The sequence below is a fragment of the Notolepis coatsorum genome (genome assembly GCF_963971535.1).
Source record: "Notolepis coatsorum genome assembly, chromosome: 1".
NCBI classification, from domain to species: Eukaryota; Metazoa; Chordata; class Actinopteri; order Aulopiformes; family Paralepididae; genus Notolepis; species Notolepis coatsorum.
This window is the reverse complement of record NC_140165.1, coordinates 290,986,056-291,003,541: the sequence shown is the minus strand read 5'-3', so window position 1 is coordinate 291,003,541 and position 17,486 is coordinate 290,986,056. Positions and strand designations below refer to the sequence as shown.

At 42.2% G+C, this 17,486-nt stretch overlaps 1 protein-coding gene across 3 annotated transcripts in view; it reads right to left on the bottom strand.

The window, feature by feature from the left end:
• arhgap42b (Rho GTPase activating protein 42b) overlaps positions 1 to 16,794 on the bottom strand; it is a 203,276-nt gene extending 186,482 nt beyond the window's left edge. For all 3 annotated transcript variants that reach the window (XM_084314590.1, XM_084314592.1, XM_084314591.1), the window contains exon 1: positions 16,513 to 16,794. In XM_084314590.1, coding sequence (XP_084170716.1) covers positions 16,513 to 16,666 — 154 coding nt within the window. In that variant the 5' untranslated portion in view covers positions 16,667 to 16,794. The remainder of the gene's footprint in view (positions 1 to 16,512) is intronic.
• Between the last annotated feature and the right edge of the window lie 692 nt (positions 16,795 to 17,486).

Genomic DNA, 17,486 nt, shown 5'->3' with positions numbered 1-17,486 from the left:
GCATCCTGCCATGTGCGCAGTGCTGTTGTCTCCTGAACTGAGAAGGAGTGGCAGCACAGATATGAGATGGATATTGTGAACGCCGAAGAAAGTGTCATCCCAATTCCCACTGTAGTTTCATTATGTCCCTTTTTACATTTCTGATGGGTTGTGCACTATTCTACAGTATTGGCCAAAAACCATAATCACAATTATCTAGAAGATTGATATTGAAATCGCAATTCTTAAACACGATTACTCATTGATTTGAGAACATAATGATGACGACTGAATTCGTTTTACCTTTCTTCTCAACCAAAGGCCTGCCTTTCTGTCATCTTTTACAAGTTAACAAAGACGTTTCAAAATAACTGGAGAGACGTGCCGTGGCTCCCTCCTCCCTCTCGACACGAGAGCAACAAAATGAGAGCAACGCGGCATGCGGCCCAATAATCGCATCTCGATTATCTTGTTTTCATGGGGAGCCAAAATCGTAATTAAAATTGAAACTCAAATGAGAATCGCGCATCCCCACGACATGTTTGCGCAGTGCAGTTGTCTCCTGAAGTGAGAAGGAGTGGCATAGATATGAGACGTCTCATTATAGTTTCAATATGTCATTAAGTTCTGATGGGATGTGCGCTATCCTACATCTCATTTTCATATTCCAGTTAAAGGTAGAATCTGTAATGCCATCAAAAAGTTACCTGTCTAGGCAAAATAGCCCCTCTCTTGGTACTGTGCTTTGCTTGAGTGCATTTGATTTGAGTGGGTTGTATAATAATAATGATGATGATGATGATGATGATGATGATGATGATGATGATGATGATGATGATGATGATGATGATGATGATGATGATGATGATGATGATGATGATGATAATAATAATAATAATAATAATAATAATAATAATAATAATAATAATATAATAATAATAATAATAATAATAATAATAATAATAATAATAATAATAATCATAATCATAATCATAATACTCATAAAAGATTTACTTATATAGCGCTTTTTAAAGTCACTTTACACTAAGGGTAGAAGAGATGGGTATTAAGGCAGGATTGGAAAATGGAGAGAGACTCTGAGTCTTGGGGGAGGGAGGGTATGGTATCTGTATTGCTAGCCATACCTTTAGGGCCTGAGCTGTGGCCATAACCCCTCCTGTATACCCACTCCAATTCAAATCCACACATCGAACCGAAACACAAAGCAATGTGAACAAACCGCAGTACCAAGCGGCCGGGCTCCTTCGCCCTACAGGCGTCTGACGGCATTACAGATCCTACATTCAAAGCACTGAAACACACGTGAGCAACGCCTTATTAAGTGGGTATATAGGCCTAGATGTCTTGTCTACAGTGTGTGGGGGAGAAACACACTGCCTGGCTGCCACCTTATCATATATGACTGAACAAAAGAGACACTGAGACGTGCGGGCGCTTAGAAAGCGGAGAATTGGGCACGTATGGCAAAGAGTGTGAAAATCGCGGTGACTGACGGGTGGATAACACAGCATCCCCAACACCGCTCGCAATTCCCGGAGCCTAACAAATGATATGGAATAGTCTGCGTGAATAGCTATTTCAGGGATACAAGAGCTCCCCCTTTTAGCAAGATCGGTCCACTAAGTAAGTACCCCTCCACACGCTTCCAGCTTAGAAAAAGACTACTACTCCTTGCTATACGTGTTGCTTTATTGCTAAACACGTTATTGCTATTGTGCTCTGTATTTCATCTCCATAACATGGGTTCAATTCCTCTGTTGTTGTTCAGCTAAGTCAAAGCAGCAATACGTGATTTGGATTTAATCCTGCAGCACACATCCTCTCTCTCTCTCTAATAGCCCTCCCCCAACCCACCACACACACACATATATATGAGAGAGAGAGAGAGAGAGAGAGAGAGAGAGAGAGAGAGAGAGAGAGAGAGAGAGAGAGAGAGAGAGAGAGAGAGAGAGAGAGAGAGAGAGAGAGAGAGAGAGAGAGAGAGAGAGAGAGAGAGAGAGGAGAGGGAGAGGGAGATAGATAGAGAGGGAGAGATAGAGTATGATGTCAAGCCAAATGTTATCTGAGGGAGGACAGAGGATGGTTACACAAGCATGTTTACAGCACGTTTCCTGTGGCTGAGCCCAGGGAGCACTGTCCGCACTCAGACAAACAAACACAACAGAGTTCCCAAAGCTGGGAGAAATCACTTTGGAAGACGAAACAGGAGACGAGACACGTCACGGAATGGACTTACTTACTGTATTGTGTACAGTATAAGAGTGCATGTTTTAATGGCATCAGTATCATTCTAGAATGGCAACGAATGTGGACACCATCATTTTAGTTGTGACCGTGTCTTTCCTAACAAAGGAAATTACATCATACATTGCCTAATATTTGTAACTGAGTTTGTTCTCAATAATAATAATAATAATAATAGAAAGGTATACTTTTTTATGTGAAATGTGTAAAATGACTAATGGGACCAGCTTTGCATAGCTATTTGCTGTCTGTTTTATAAAGAAGTTGAAATCATTATTTAGGCTATTTGTCCAACAACTACCCTTGCAAAAGGGCACACTGTATTACTTGCTGATAATGATGTTATATGTTATAATGAAAGTTTTAAAGGATTACAAACACGTTTGTCTAGGAAAACACAATAGCTTTTGTCATTAGCATTATGGTGCAACAAACCGATGGCGTGTCAGCCACCAACCATTTTGGATCAAATCACCTGATTACTTTCCTGATGAAAGCAGTTCAGACAACATGCAGACACTTGTTGAGAGTGGCATCACGCTGACAGACTATCAGATGACAAAGAGTCAGCAGTTCCTCCCTAAATAGCAGAGGACTCACCCTTGTCATGCCCTGGAAAGTATCATAATTTCGTACTACCATTAAAAAGTAATAAAAGTAGGCACCCTTCAATTTAAAACTTGTGGGGCACAAAGTTACTGTAAGACTGTTTTGACTTTTGAGAGTCTCATAAGATTCAGATACAAGTCCATATGGGTTTAAGATTGTAGGAAAAACCATCAAGGACTTGGAATACTAAAGGATTAGACCGAATTCCAAATTATGATTCCAACTGGATCCTACTTTGGAATCGATACATTTTCCTGGATTCCTAAAGAGATTGTTTGGTTTTCCCGAACTGAATATGAAAGGAACTAGGGCTGCACGATTAATCGTGAAAGAAATCGCGATCTCGATTCATAGACAGTATGCAATCTCATTTCTAAATGACGACGATTCTGATGTATTTGCATTTGCGTCAAAATCAGTTGCATTAAAATACTCACTCCGAGTCCTATTCCCCTATGCATTCACGTCACGCTGCATTCACGTGTGTTGACTTATTTGCTTCGGAACAATCCCAGTTGCTATATCAATCACACTTACACAATGTAAAGCAAAACACGCTATTATTTCAACATTCAATATATTATTTTCTTACTTTTGTGTTCACTTGTTGCCAGATTCCTGTTTTTGGGTTCCAGATGAGATGTAGGAGCTAGACAACACAACGGTTCCATAGCCTGAAGTCTTATTTATTATTATTAACCTTTATTTACCCAGGGTAGGTTATCTGAGCACGGATCCGCTCTTTTTCAAGGAACGCCCTGCTTCACATTCACACAGTTCCATTCACACCTGGGAGCTGCCCAGTACAACCACAGTCTGCCACCGTTGGCCACTGAGCAACTCCACTGGAGCAGTTGGGGGTTAAGTGCCTTGCTCAAGGGCACTTCAGCGGATCTGGCAAGGAGAGATTATGTTACCATAACTGTACAACTGTCTCTTTGGTTTTACAATCACAGCACTAGTACAACTATAATGACAACTAGGCTAGTAGATTCAAACTCATCTTAGTACTGTATGTGCTCATTGATTCTTTCCCCCTGTCCAACTGAAGTTGCCTGTCAATTCTAGATTAATCAGGAGAGTAATTTGCTAACGTGCATCTGGTCTACGCACGGCTCTCGCCCCTATCTCTGCATGCATGTGTCTCTCTCTTCCCCCTCTGCCTCATTTGAAAGACACTAATACAGATTGAGAGAGGCGAGATGAACACTCACAATGTCAATCATCGCAATAGAACAAACGAGGTGACATTTGCCAGAAACGAGAAATAGACACTTTCTTAATCAATAGCTGTATTAGGGAAAGAGGAAGTATGAACCTTGCGCCACTCAAACAACATCAACACTCAGGGAACAGATAAAAAGTGGCCATTAGCAAGGCGTGACGGCAGCTATGCGTTGTTTATGTGTGCAACTACACATCCATTCAGTGATAATTGCTGATTACACTAACTAACTTGCCTCAGTTCCATAGAATCCTCTAAATTACATGAAGTGGGCTATAGCCCAGTCACAAGTATGCAAAGCGATGCCATTATAACGCCGCCTGAGTGCTGCTGGATAATCTTTTTTAATAACATCCCAATGCATATCAAGGATTCCTTATTGACTCTAGCGTGGGGAACAGGCAGCTGTCCATAGCCAATTGGAAAGGCTTTAATGCATTGCCATGGCATTGTTTGTACACATACAGAATAATAGACTAAGATGGTTTGGTTCAGGGACGCACTGATACTGCTCTGTCACTGCCGATACCAATTCCTGACACTAAACTCATTGGACCTCATTGAACTTTTTTGGCATTCTCGAACGGCTTCTTTTCGTAAATTTTTTTGTAGCTTGAAGGGGTGGGACGATACATTGATCCAGATCGATATATTATCAATGATCCAATAGGATCGATGCAACGTAAAAATATCTATTCATATTGCGATACTCTTATTTTGAAAATCCCGTGGAGTCGTATCCGCTCAACAGCACAGCAGTAGTGTCTGAAACGCGGACATTACAACAGAGCAAGGCTACATAGTGTGCCTATTTTGCGACCCAAAACAAGTCCCTGCTGTTTTATTCCGCAACGGGTCAAATGCATCTAACATGCTTTGCAATCCTCGCCATTCCTTTATGCCCACGTCACGTTAAAGACCAAAATTAACGTTACGTTAGCGTAAGCTAACAAGCTAACCCTAATCAGAGCCATAGACAGAGAGAACAGCAGAGTGGGGACTGGGGAAAGGGGGAGGGAGGGGCAGGCATTCTCCCTTTCTGTGTGTGTGTGTGTGTGTGTGTGTGTGTGTGTGTGTGTGTGTGTGTGTGTGTGTGTGTGTGTGTGTGTGTGTGTGTGTGTGTGTGTGTGTGTGTGTGTGCTGAAGGTCTCTGCTAAATAACCGCTTCCGCATTATTTCCACTCGCTGCTCATATAAACGTATCACAGTTGATTGTGGGCGGGCGATGGCAGATCAGTGCCTATTCCAGGGTTTCCGTTAGAAAAAATTGTTGCCGGTCTCCGTGACCTGCAAGATTTCAATCTACCGGACAAATGAGATTAATTCCGGTCATAGTTTATTGAGCTTTAAAACAAAGAATGTCATCCTCAAGGCATGTAGATTTATAATATTATTACTTAAAACTATAGGCTACTTTTGCGTATACAGTCATTAATATATTCCAAATAAAATAAGTCCCTCGATACTCTGTGCTGCTGCTGACTTGAAATAAAATAGACCGCGTATGTGGGCAGTCGGTCCGACACTAAACAGCAGTCTGTTATAATCACATTTTTATGAGCTAACGAATTCCGTTATATTGGACATTTGTATTAATTATATCAAGCGAAGAACTGAGAAAGCAGAGAGACGGCAACATTATCGTGGTTTGCGTGACGACTCTCTCCACCTCGCAACGACTTGGTGCTGGTCATAATGTCCGGTGAAAACAACTCCCTCCAAGCACAACTTGACCACCCGAACCGTACCAAAACAGGCCAAAATTAAATAGCCCATGCGACGAACGATTCATTACATTCGTTTCATCGTTGCTCCACCAAGCAGCCGGTCCAACAATGAAAGCTGTTATCAGCGCGAGCCGGCCGCAGTTAGTTTGCAAGAAGCATCCAGCTGCAGACCCGCAGAGCAGCTTTCCAGGTCTGGGGACCGCACTGTGCCAGCAAAGCTGGTGGGTTCTGTGGGTCTGCAGCTGCATGCCTTCCGCAAATCCAGCAGCAAGCTCTCGCTGAGCGAAGCAACGACAACAAACGCAATGATTGTTTCGTTCATCGCATAGGCCACCCAACTCCAGCCCATCCAAATACAATTCAAATAATCAAACTGTGCCCAGAGGGAACTATTTTCACCGGACACTATGACCGGAGAGATTAAATATGTCGGACTTCAACAGATTTTGCCAGTCAAATACCGGTAATTACCGGCTAACGGAAACGCTGGCCTATTCACGTCAGCGAGCGAGTCAAATCAGAATGGCTTGGTTCAGTGGGGGAGGATTTTGTCTCATCTGAACTAGAGGAATGCGTCAAAAATAGAATTTGAGACCTAGACAGTGTTGGTACAACCCCACATTGCTAGAAAACAATGCAAACCCCTGGAAAAGGCCATTTATAAGATAGTTCCCCTTTAAAGTTTAAAGCTCAATATATCAAAATGTGGCACTTTACAGTGAACAGGAGGTGTATTTGTATTACAAACAATAGATTGTTTTTCATTTAAATATCTGGAAGAGCTCAAAAGTAAAAATGTCAAATGATATTTCCGTTGCCTTTTTTGAGTTGATCTAAATGTTACTGATTGTGTTAAATGGCCATATAATATCGTCTCGTATCGATCACAGGCACCTGAATTGAATCGTATCGTATCGTGGCAGACTTTGTGATATTGGAAAATATCGTATCGTTGTCCAAATAATCGATATCGTGTCGTATCGTATCGTGATGAAACTGGTGATTCCCACCCCTAAGCTTGAACACGATTTACGAACAGGAAAAGGCAGTCGTAAGTCAGACAGAGTGGTGTGCGCCCGTGTTTTTAACGGCTTCATCTGGGATTGTTTCATTTCGATTGTACAGACATCCTCGGAATTAAATAATTATAATAATTATAAATATGACTAGGCTAGGGCGGCTACGTGGCGTAGAGGGCAAGGCGCTTGCCACGAATGATGGAGACGCTGGGCTTGCCTGTTCGAGCCCAGCGCTCCACATTGCTTTCAGTTTAGCTGGTCGTTCATACTAATACACATTGGCCGTATTAGGGGGTGGGAAACTGATGGGTGGGGATCGGGCGTTGTGGACAGCGACTCCTACAGGTCGGTTGGTGCGCCTGCGCAGTGGAATCAGGAAGTGTCGGGGGCAGCGTGAGCCTCCCACGCGTTACTCCTCGCCACTGAGAGATCGAGCTGCGCAGGTGAAAAGATGCGACTGCTGTTACCTCTTGTACCGGAGGGGACTTGTGCTATGTATGACTTAGTCCACATTGCAGCCGGCTTGTGGGAGGCAAGAAACAGCGTTCGTGACAGGGGAGGGTTGAATTGGATGATACGAAATTGGGATGGGAGAAAATATAGAAAATGGGAGAAAAAGTGGATAAAAAAAAAATAATATGACTAGGCTATTCCGCTATATCTGGATGTATTGGTGTGTGCCCAAGTTTTTAACGGCTTCATTTCGGTTCATTCCTTGGGGATTGTGTTCACTTCGATTCTACAGACAGACGTAATTGTTAATGATACAAATATTGTCGTATTTATTATTATTATAATTATTTAATTCCGAGGATGTCTGTAGAATCAATGTGAACGCAATCACCAACTATTTATCCCAAATGAAGCCTTTTACCAGTTTCATCACCTGTGCATTGTATGTTACTATTGCACTTTACTGTTACATTTGCACTCTGGTTGGATGCCAAACTTATTTTCCGTTGTATTGTACTTGTGCTGTATAATGACAATACTTTTGAATCTAATCTAATCTCATTTTGATCAGTCTACCCATTGAATATTTCCCGCATAAGGGTCAACACGAACCAGATGCAATGGATAGCCTCTCCTTATAAGGAGCTGGCGGGGCGTTTCTGTATGCAAATGAAGGTGTACGAGGACTGCGCTTCCAGTTTAAGAATGATTGAGGTTCTTCATTCATGGGAACCTGGCTGCGATGATTTTGGATTTTTCGTAAATTTGTTAGCACAAACTTTTTATGAAGATAGTTACGAAGATACTTACGAACATGTTCAAGAATGAGGTCCATTATTGGCAGACACTGAGAACCGATCCATCGCTTTTACTGAAGAGTATAGATTAGACTTAGACTTTAGGGTCATTGGACAACATTTGTCTCCTTTAGAGAGATCTAACATAATTATGTGTTAAAATGCAGTAAATCAGGTCACTTTGCTTTGATGTTACACATTTCCTGGTATCAGGAATATTGGGGAAATTCTCAGATACCGATGCCTTATTTTAGTCTGGTATCATCTGATAAATTATAGTGGTATCGGTGATATCGGTGCATCCCTAGTGTTGTTATACACTAGGCTTGCCGCAGTAGTTGGTGATACCAGTGTTACTCTGTGTTCAGGCATCTACCGCCCACCAGCCCCCACCGGTATATGCTTTATTTTTTTCTATAAAACCCATTTAGTTCATTTTCAGTGCCCACATTAAAATAAAAAAACACACATTTGTAAATTCCTAAATGTGTTATCAAGCGTGTAAGTCAGACAACATCATAAACTGAACACGTCTGCGTGGACAGCAGCTATTTCTAGGTTTCACTTTCACTAGAGTTCAATAGAGTCGTTTTAACTTCACGTGAAGGAGAGGAAGAAGGCTCTAGAGACGATACAACATGTTACACAATGATAGCAGAGGATTTTCGCTCAGTTTAAAGTTTATGGTTTGAATGTTTATTGTTTACCTGATCAAATGTTTTAAAGGGGACATTATTGTGTTCTTGTGTTTTGGATAATCCATTGTTTTTACAGAATTCCAATATTTTCTAAACTGTTTCTGCAGTTCAACTGTGACAAGAACCCTCCCTCTTGAAACGAGCCATTCAGAATTGCAGCCACAATTGCCATAATAAATAATGTGTGTGAAGAGATCTTGGAGAAATGCACATGTACAAAATGGCGGCTTGCTGATAAATCTTCTCTTTTCTACCTAAAGTTGAGCCTAAACTATATATAGGCCTATTATTAACTTTTTGGAAGTTTCTAAAATATACCTTTAATAAAAATACTTTTGAAATAAACATTGTATAGTAATAGACGAAATAATAGAAGAAGTGCCTAATGTGCAACAGCTAATAAATAGGCAAAGGTATTGGAGTATATAATTTATCTTGATACTTATTAAGGTGCAATATAACTTGCATTGTTCAATATAATATTTGCAGGCTAAAGATCTTTGCAGGAAGTAGCCTACCTCTACAGGGCGGCACCATTAGCACTGTTGCCTCACAGCAAGAAGGTCCTGGGTTCGAACCCCAGTGGCAGGCCTTTCTATGAGGAGTTTGCATGTTCTCTCCATGTTTGCATTGGTACTCCAGTTTCCTCCAACACCATAAAATACAGGCATACTAGCCTAGGTACATGACTCCTGTCATTGGCTCTGACGTTAAAACTGGAGTTGGTCCCCGAACGCTGGACTGTGACTGCCCAGTGCCCACTGCTCTTAACAAGTTAGGATGGGTATATGTAAAAATGTACTTGACAATAAAGATATTCTATTCTATTCTAGGCTGCAGACCCAGGCGGGGCAATTAGCACAGACATTTATTCCAGATTGGGTGGCCCACCAGTTACAAGCACTGGCAGCTAACAAGCATTTCATAATCTTTTTATAGCCTAAAGGGTGCCAAAAAAGCAGGGACGGATTTAACTTTCTATTCAGTCAATACATAACGGTGGAATTTCATCCAAATTCAAGAGCTGGAAGATCTTTGGCCCTAAAGAAAGTTTCTTATATCTCAACTATAATGAAGTCATTGACCTCACTTTCAATGTAATAGCAGTTTCAATTTAAATGTGTGATTGAGTGAGCTGAAAACTAATGAAGGCTAACCACCGCTGCAGGCAGACACCCAGCAGATAATACCCAAGGTGTACGTGTCCACGGTGAGTCTCTGAGTATTGACATCTTCAACCAACTCATTCACCTCACTGGGGATCTTGTAACTATGGGTCTCAGGTGGCTCCGTCCTATAGTATCAGGGGGAACCCACGGCTCCTATAGTATCAGGAGGAACCCACTTGTCACCACTAATTCATCCAATTCTTATTTCAAATACAGGTTTATCTTAATATGGTTATACGTATTAATTTAACCTTTGTTTAACCTAACCAGGAAGTCCTTTTCCAAGAGAGACCAGACCTTGTTATATCGCACATATCAATAATATACCGTATGGAGGGCGGCTGGGTGGCGTAGCGGAGATTGCGCTCGTCACCAATGCAAGAAACTCCGGTCTCGAATCCCGGTGTCAGCATTGCCTGCGGCTTGGGCCAGTCGTCATACTATCTCAATTGACAGAGGTAGTGGGTGGAAGTCGATGGGTGGGGATTGGACGTTGTGGACAGCGACTCCTACAGGTCGGTTGGGTGACGCCTGCACAGCAGAGACAGGAAGTATCGGGGGCAGCGTGAGCCTCCCACGCGTTACTCCTCGCCACTGAGAGTCCGCGCTGTCTGGTGAAAAGATGCGACAGGCTGCCTCCTCGTGTACCGGAGGGGACACGTGATGCAAGGCTTCTATCCTCACTACAGCCGACCAGTGGGAGGCATAGTCTAGCAACGTTCAAGACAGGGGAGGGGAGAATTGGCAATACGAAATTGGGATGGGAGAAAAATAGAAAAATAAGGAGAAAAAGTGGATAAAAAAATATATATACCTTTTGGACACATCATATCAAACCTATTGCCTGGTAATGATTAAACAAGCCAACTGATAATTCTAAGAGGATCACTGAGGGCTAAATATCTAATGGACTAATTGAAGAACAGGTTGAAATCATACATGGTTTCATTTAAAAATGTGTACATTGTTGTTGTTGTTGTTGTTGGTGGTGTTGTTGTTGTTATTATTATTATTAACTCATTGGCTGCCATGCTGTTTCTGGGATATGGCTATGCGACAGGGGCGCTCCAGTAGCACACCACATAGCGTGCTGAGTGCTATGGATGCAATACTATGACCCATTTGATATCGAGTATCTATCGTTCAATATGTGAAAAAGAAATAATTTTTCCATCCATACATTCCTGTTTTATACCGTGGTTAATATAAGTATGGTAATAGTAATAGCCTGCAACGTGTCGTGTATTATACTAAATCCATTGGCATTTCGTCCCTACACACACTACAATAAAAAATTCAAATGCATATGATCGGTATTATGTTCCATCATGAATGCATGAAAGGGGGGGGGGGTCGTTTCTGATTAATTGATTGTCAATAACGGCATTCGTTAGTACAACAACATACGCTGATGAGGGCGATGGCTATGAAAACAAGGCACAATCAAGCTGAAATTGACGTTAAATTGCTCTTACCTGTGGCCGGTGGGATTCCAAAAAGAATATTCCAATTATTTGATTGCCATCTGGTAGATCGTATGTCCATTTGGCCCACGACATAACTAGGGATGGGTACCGAATTCGGTACTTTTAAAGGTACTTACCGAAAGACGTCGGTACTACCGAGTATCCATTCATGTGAGATACCGTTTAAAAATTTAAAAAATAATATTTTTTTTTTACACTTATTTTTTTTACACTTTAAATTTTTTCTTTTAAACTTTTTTCCTTTCATGTCAACGTTCATGCGCACAATATACGCTTACCTAGGATTTGACTTGATTCAACAACAAAGCAGTCGGGGCAATGGCAAGCCGAAAACGGTCTAAAATGTGGTTATTTGAAGTTTGGATTTTTTTCTTTTTACAACTGAGGTAGGTAGATTACATTTTTAGAGACTAAGGCTGCGGTTACACTAGGGCCAGTTTTCGTTTTCAGGTTTCAGTTTCGTTTTTCAGAACGTTAGACATCGTTTTGCCTCCTGAGCACAGTGATGTATACATGTAGTACAATGCCAAAGCAGTAGGTGGCGATGTAGTTCAAACATGAAGGCCATTTTCAACCAATCAGAAAAGTTGAACGTGCCAATACACTTCCTGCTAAAAAACAACAATCCACCATCTTTAAATACCTCGCGTGAGCCATTTAGCCAACGTAGCATTTATTTTTCAGCAAAGAAAGTGCAATAAAAGTGCAATAAACAAAACGGATACATTCACTGTGTGTTCTGCCTCTCATTTGTTGATGAAACAAAACCAACATCAACACAATTTACCACCAAGAGCGGATAGTTTAGTCTCACAAAAAGATCTCAGATGTACCGATTAGCTACATGCTAATGTGAATGGCATTCTCCATGTATATAGTTAGCATCGAGGCTATTAACGTTAACCCTAGTAGAAATGGATGAAAACTTCATTTAACAGATTGCAGAATGGGTACAATACAATACGGCTCAATACACACAATTGTTAAGGGTATGCAGACTGTTGTAGTTTTGGACTGGGCTCCTTATAACAATAACTTGACAACACGTTGGTAGCCGCAGCTACTTGGGACAGCTCTGCTGTAAACACTGGAAATAACAGTGCAGGTCTCTACTGCGCATGGGCATTGGGCAGAACGGCTCCGTATCCAGCTCGCGCAAATTACATGGCACCATTGGTGGCGAGTTTCCAAAGCGAAAACACATTTTGAGCGTTTTCCTGCCAAAACTGCGTTTCTTTTTAACTTGGACATGCAAACGTAATCATTCGAAAATAGAACGTTGCTGTTTTAGCCCAGTATAACCATGGCCTAAAGTACCAAAAAAAGGTACGTTGAGTACCGGTATCGATTCACAGGTACCGGTACCGTATCGGTTCAAATGTAAACGGTACCCATCCATAGACATAACCCACCACAGCATAATGAATCGGGGGTCCCGAAAACGATTCAATGCGATCGGGTGAATCCCTAGGTTCAACTTACTAGAAAAGAGCGCCCGGAGTGTTTTCGCGTGTGGCACAGCCCAATACACAAGGTTTCAAATGGTGCTCGATACCGCCGCCTGGTAGGATGCGGCCGGTATTGCACTTTAGCGATCTCAGACTCAGACTTATTATTATTATTATTATTATTATTATTAAAGCTAGTGCTCTGGTCATGCATCCACTCAACTCTTGGAAAATACAGCATCAGGCTATTCTAAAAGTATCAATACTAATACTGATACTAATAAAAAAAAAATTAACAGCTGGCTATCGAGATACCTTTTCTAGTATCTGTATCATGCACTATCAACATGCACTATCAACACTAGTAAAGACATTTATTTTGACATTCTGATCTAAGAACTTTCTTTTTTTCTTTTCTACTTTTTTTCCTCCTTTTTTCTGTGATTTTTCTTCCCATCCCAATTTACCTCTCGTGCCAATACTCCCTCCCCTGTCCTGATCATTGCTCGCATATGCCCCCCACTGGTCGTTTGGAGGGAGGATAGAAGCCTTGCATCACATGTCCCCTCCGATACATGTGGAGGCAGCCTGTCACATCTTTTCACCTGCCAGCGCGGACTCTCATTTGGCGAGGAGTAACGTGTAGGACTCAGTAGGAGGCTCACACTGCCCCCGCCACTTTCCTGACTTTGCTGTGCAGGCGATCCAACCGACCTGTACGGAGTCACTGTTCACAACGACCAGACTACCACCCTTCGACTTCCCACCTGCTAACTCTGCCAATTGAGTTAGTATGCCGGCCGGCCCAAGCCGGAGGCAACGCTGAGTCGCCGGACTCGCCGACAGCCTGATTCGAACCTGGTGTCTCTTGCGTTGGTGACGAGTGCAATGTCCGCTGCGCCACCCAGCCGCCTGATCTAAGAACTTTATAAATAAAAGTTCATTTATCTGACTGCTTGTATTAATTGATGAAAAAGTAGCCATGTGCAGTAATATAGATTATAAAATTGAGGATGTAATATATGATTGAGCTGCATCAAGATGCATCGTAGAATCGAATCGAATCTAATCGTGGACAGCTGAATCGTAATCTAATCGAATCGTGAGGCCAGTGAAGATCCACAGCTCTAATATACAGTAGTATCAGTATCAGTATCGGTGCATCCATTGAATGTGCTATTGATTCCCAGCTCCAGTCCCACATGTCACTCCACCAGGTGAACCATTACAATCTGGGGCGGGGCGGGGCGGGGCGGGGCACAGCACAGCACAGCACAGCACAGCACAGCACAGCACAGCACAGCACAGCACAGCACAGCACAGCACAGCTCTGGTTAGGGTGTATGGGTGGTGAATGACCTACATATGGCCAATGATGCTGGAAATGTCGACTTCATCATCCTCCTCGATCTCTGTGCTGCCTTCGACACCATCTCTCACTCTGTCCTCCTCAACTGGTTGGAAAAGTCCCTTGGTATGACCTGAACCCCCCTGGCCTGGTTTATGCCCTACCCATCCGACAGGTGTCAGTACGTGTCCCTTGGTGGCTCCAGATCTGTCCCAGCCCCAGTAAAACAAGTTGTCCCCCAGCCAGGGCTCAGTCCTCTGTCCACTTGAAACACCATCTACCCCCTCCCCCTTGGTCAGATTATCAGCAAACATGGTCTCAATTTCTGCTGCTACGCTGATGACACCCAGCTCTATCTCCATGCCAAACTATCTGCCTCCCTGCCTCCCCCTCTCTCGTCACCCGCCTCTGTCTAAACACTCAGCAATAAAATCGAACTCCGCCAAGGCCCTTGCCCAGCTCCAACACATACAGAACTCCGCTGCTAGGATTCCCACCCACACCTAACTCTGGCAGCATAATCACACCAACTCTGCAGCAACTTCACTGGATTCCCATAAAAACACCACATGACTTTCAAGGTCCTCCTCCTCACCTACAAATCCCTGCACGGTCTGACTCTGGCCCCCTCATATCGGACTGAGCTACTCCCCCCCCCCTACATCTCCACACGTAGACTCCATTCCTCTGATACAGGACTTCTCTCATCCCTCACATCAAGCCATCCTCCCTCGGTGAACAGGAATCCTCTGACGCTGCTCCCAAGCTCTGGAATTCCCTCTCACCTTCCCTCTGTGGCTCTGACTCCATCAGCCTCTTAACAAATAGAATAATAGTACTAGTTTTTTGTCTCTTTCTTTACACTGTACAGCATTCTTTTTAAATCTTGAAAACATTGCAGAAAATGAGGGGGGGAATCAAAGAGATTGTATTATTTGTGGATTGATCGATAGATACTGAATGATTATCATACATTATATTTTCCAAAGTCCTTATGATTTCTCACTCATGTCATGTTGCACTATGGTGCAAACCTTGTCCAACTAGCCTATATCAGGAGAGTTGTTTTACGCTTTCAGTGTAATTGTGATTTTAGAAATGTGATCCGCAAGTCATTCAGACAATAGCGCCTATTTCTCTGCACTTTGAATCACAAGTGTTCAGTTTTATCATTAGAAAAGATAGCCTTCTAATCTATTAGAAAGCATAGGCTATAGTTGATATTCATTTTGGAATATAGCCTATTTCATTCAGACACCAAGATTGACATGTGATGGTGCTGTCATCCAAGCCACAGTTTCTGACACTATTAAGACCATAATATCATACCATGACATACCGCCTATATGATGTAGCTGAATAGGAAGTCCATTTTAATCTGCACATTGGAATTTGCACAGTAACCCAGAGCAGCATCTCCCCACAGGGTAGGCCTATGTCATCAAACTCTTTCATGCAGACATTAGCAGTAGGCCTAGTCTCTGCATTCACTCTTCGTAGGCTTATAGGTGATTCAAGAGCCCTTGGGAATACAATTCAGCATCCTCCCAATCAATGGAACGAGAGTGAAAGCATTCTGGGCTTTCACTAACGACCTCCATGTGTCTGGCTGTGTGTGGAGCTGGTAGTCCAGTCATTACAGCTGAGGGTGAACTCATTCATTTCAGCATTCCTGAGTCTGCAGTGCAGCACTCTACACCAGGGTACATCAGGCGAACATATTGCATGCTATCTACAAAGTTAGCTAGATAAATTAATAAATAAATAGACACATAAAACAAACAAATCCCTATTCCCAGGGATTCCAAAAAAGTTTAACATCACCAGACCATCTGGGAATGGTCTGGAATAGCTGTTTCTGTTACCTGAATTTGTATTATTATTGTTATTATTATTGATGTTTGTTATTATTATTATTATTATTATTATTATTATTATTATTATTATTATTATTATTATTATTATTATTATACTTATTATCAAGCTGAGGACATGTGTTTTGTTGAAGAGTTTTCACAAAGTAGCCTTACCCCCCCCCACCCCCCCCCCTGTGCCAGACAGACAGAGACAGGCAATCAAAGTCGTCTGATGGGATACTTCAGCATCCAATGAGCGAAAGTCAAAGTGGTATTAATGTACAGCCAGCACTGCAGGCCAGTCGGCCCATGGGCAGCATTATTGCATTCATTATGTATCCACTGCAATGTTTCAGGTGGTTATATAGAACGCATGTTTACACTATGCTCCTCTGTGTCATAGGATGTGGGAAAAAATGCTTGGTTACTTACTCTTAAACGCCGTGATTAGCATATTCCCGTCTTTGATCAGTTCTTTAATGAATTTATTTGTCCGGTCCAGCTCTATTTCATGGCATTTCAGACGTTCTCTGAAATCGGGGCTATCCAGGAAAGAGTCGCTGAACTCCAGCGTGGGGAGTCCCATTATATCTACAAAAAAAACGAAAGAAAACTCTCCTTTAAATCGGCAAACAAAACGTTTTCATCCCGTTGCGTTAGTACCGGTGTTATTAGCTGCCCCCAACTCAAAGTTGCAAAAACTTTTCCTGCTTCTTCTCTGTACACTTCCGCCTACTACCTTTTTCTCTCCTTTTCTTTTTTTCTCCTTCTCCTCAGCCGCTTACTATCATCAGCAATAGTGGTCGTGTGACTCCTGGTGGTTAGTTCTGGATAGTTTACAAAAAGTGTACATTATACACACAGCTACTTATGCTGGCGGTAGTTCCTTCCTATCTTCTTCGAATCTACAGTATACTATAAGGCACTGTGTGTGTCACTGGCATCGTCGACTCGTAGACTAGAACCAGACCTACCCGTTAGACACAGGTAGGTTATTCAAATTAATGAATTAAATCGTTCATGGTGCATGCACACCAGGTTTTCCCTCTATCAAACATTCAAATCAAAAGATATTTTTTGAAGCATGGGTAACCTGAATCTACTGAAAATATTAGAGCTGTATTTAAGAGCATAGGCCTATATAATATAATTGCAGATTATATTGTTTGTTATATTGTTTACACTGCCTATTTTAACTTTTCTACTGTACTATAATTGTATGTCTGTGTCTTCTACTATTACCATGTACCTACCAACCTGTACGTGCCTCCCCTCCCCCATGCTGCATATGATGCCTGCATTTCCCAAAGGGAATCAATAAAGGATGTCTTATCTTATCTTAAGTATAGGCTACACATTGGCTATAGGGAGGTGTAGTGGTTACGTCATTGCCGTTTTTTCGTGTC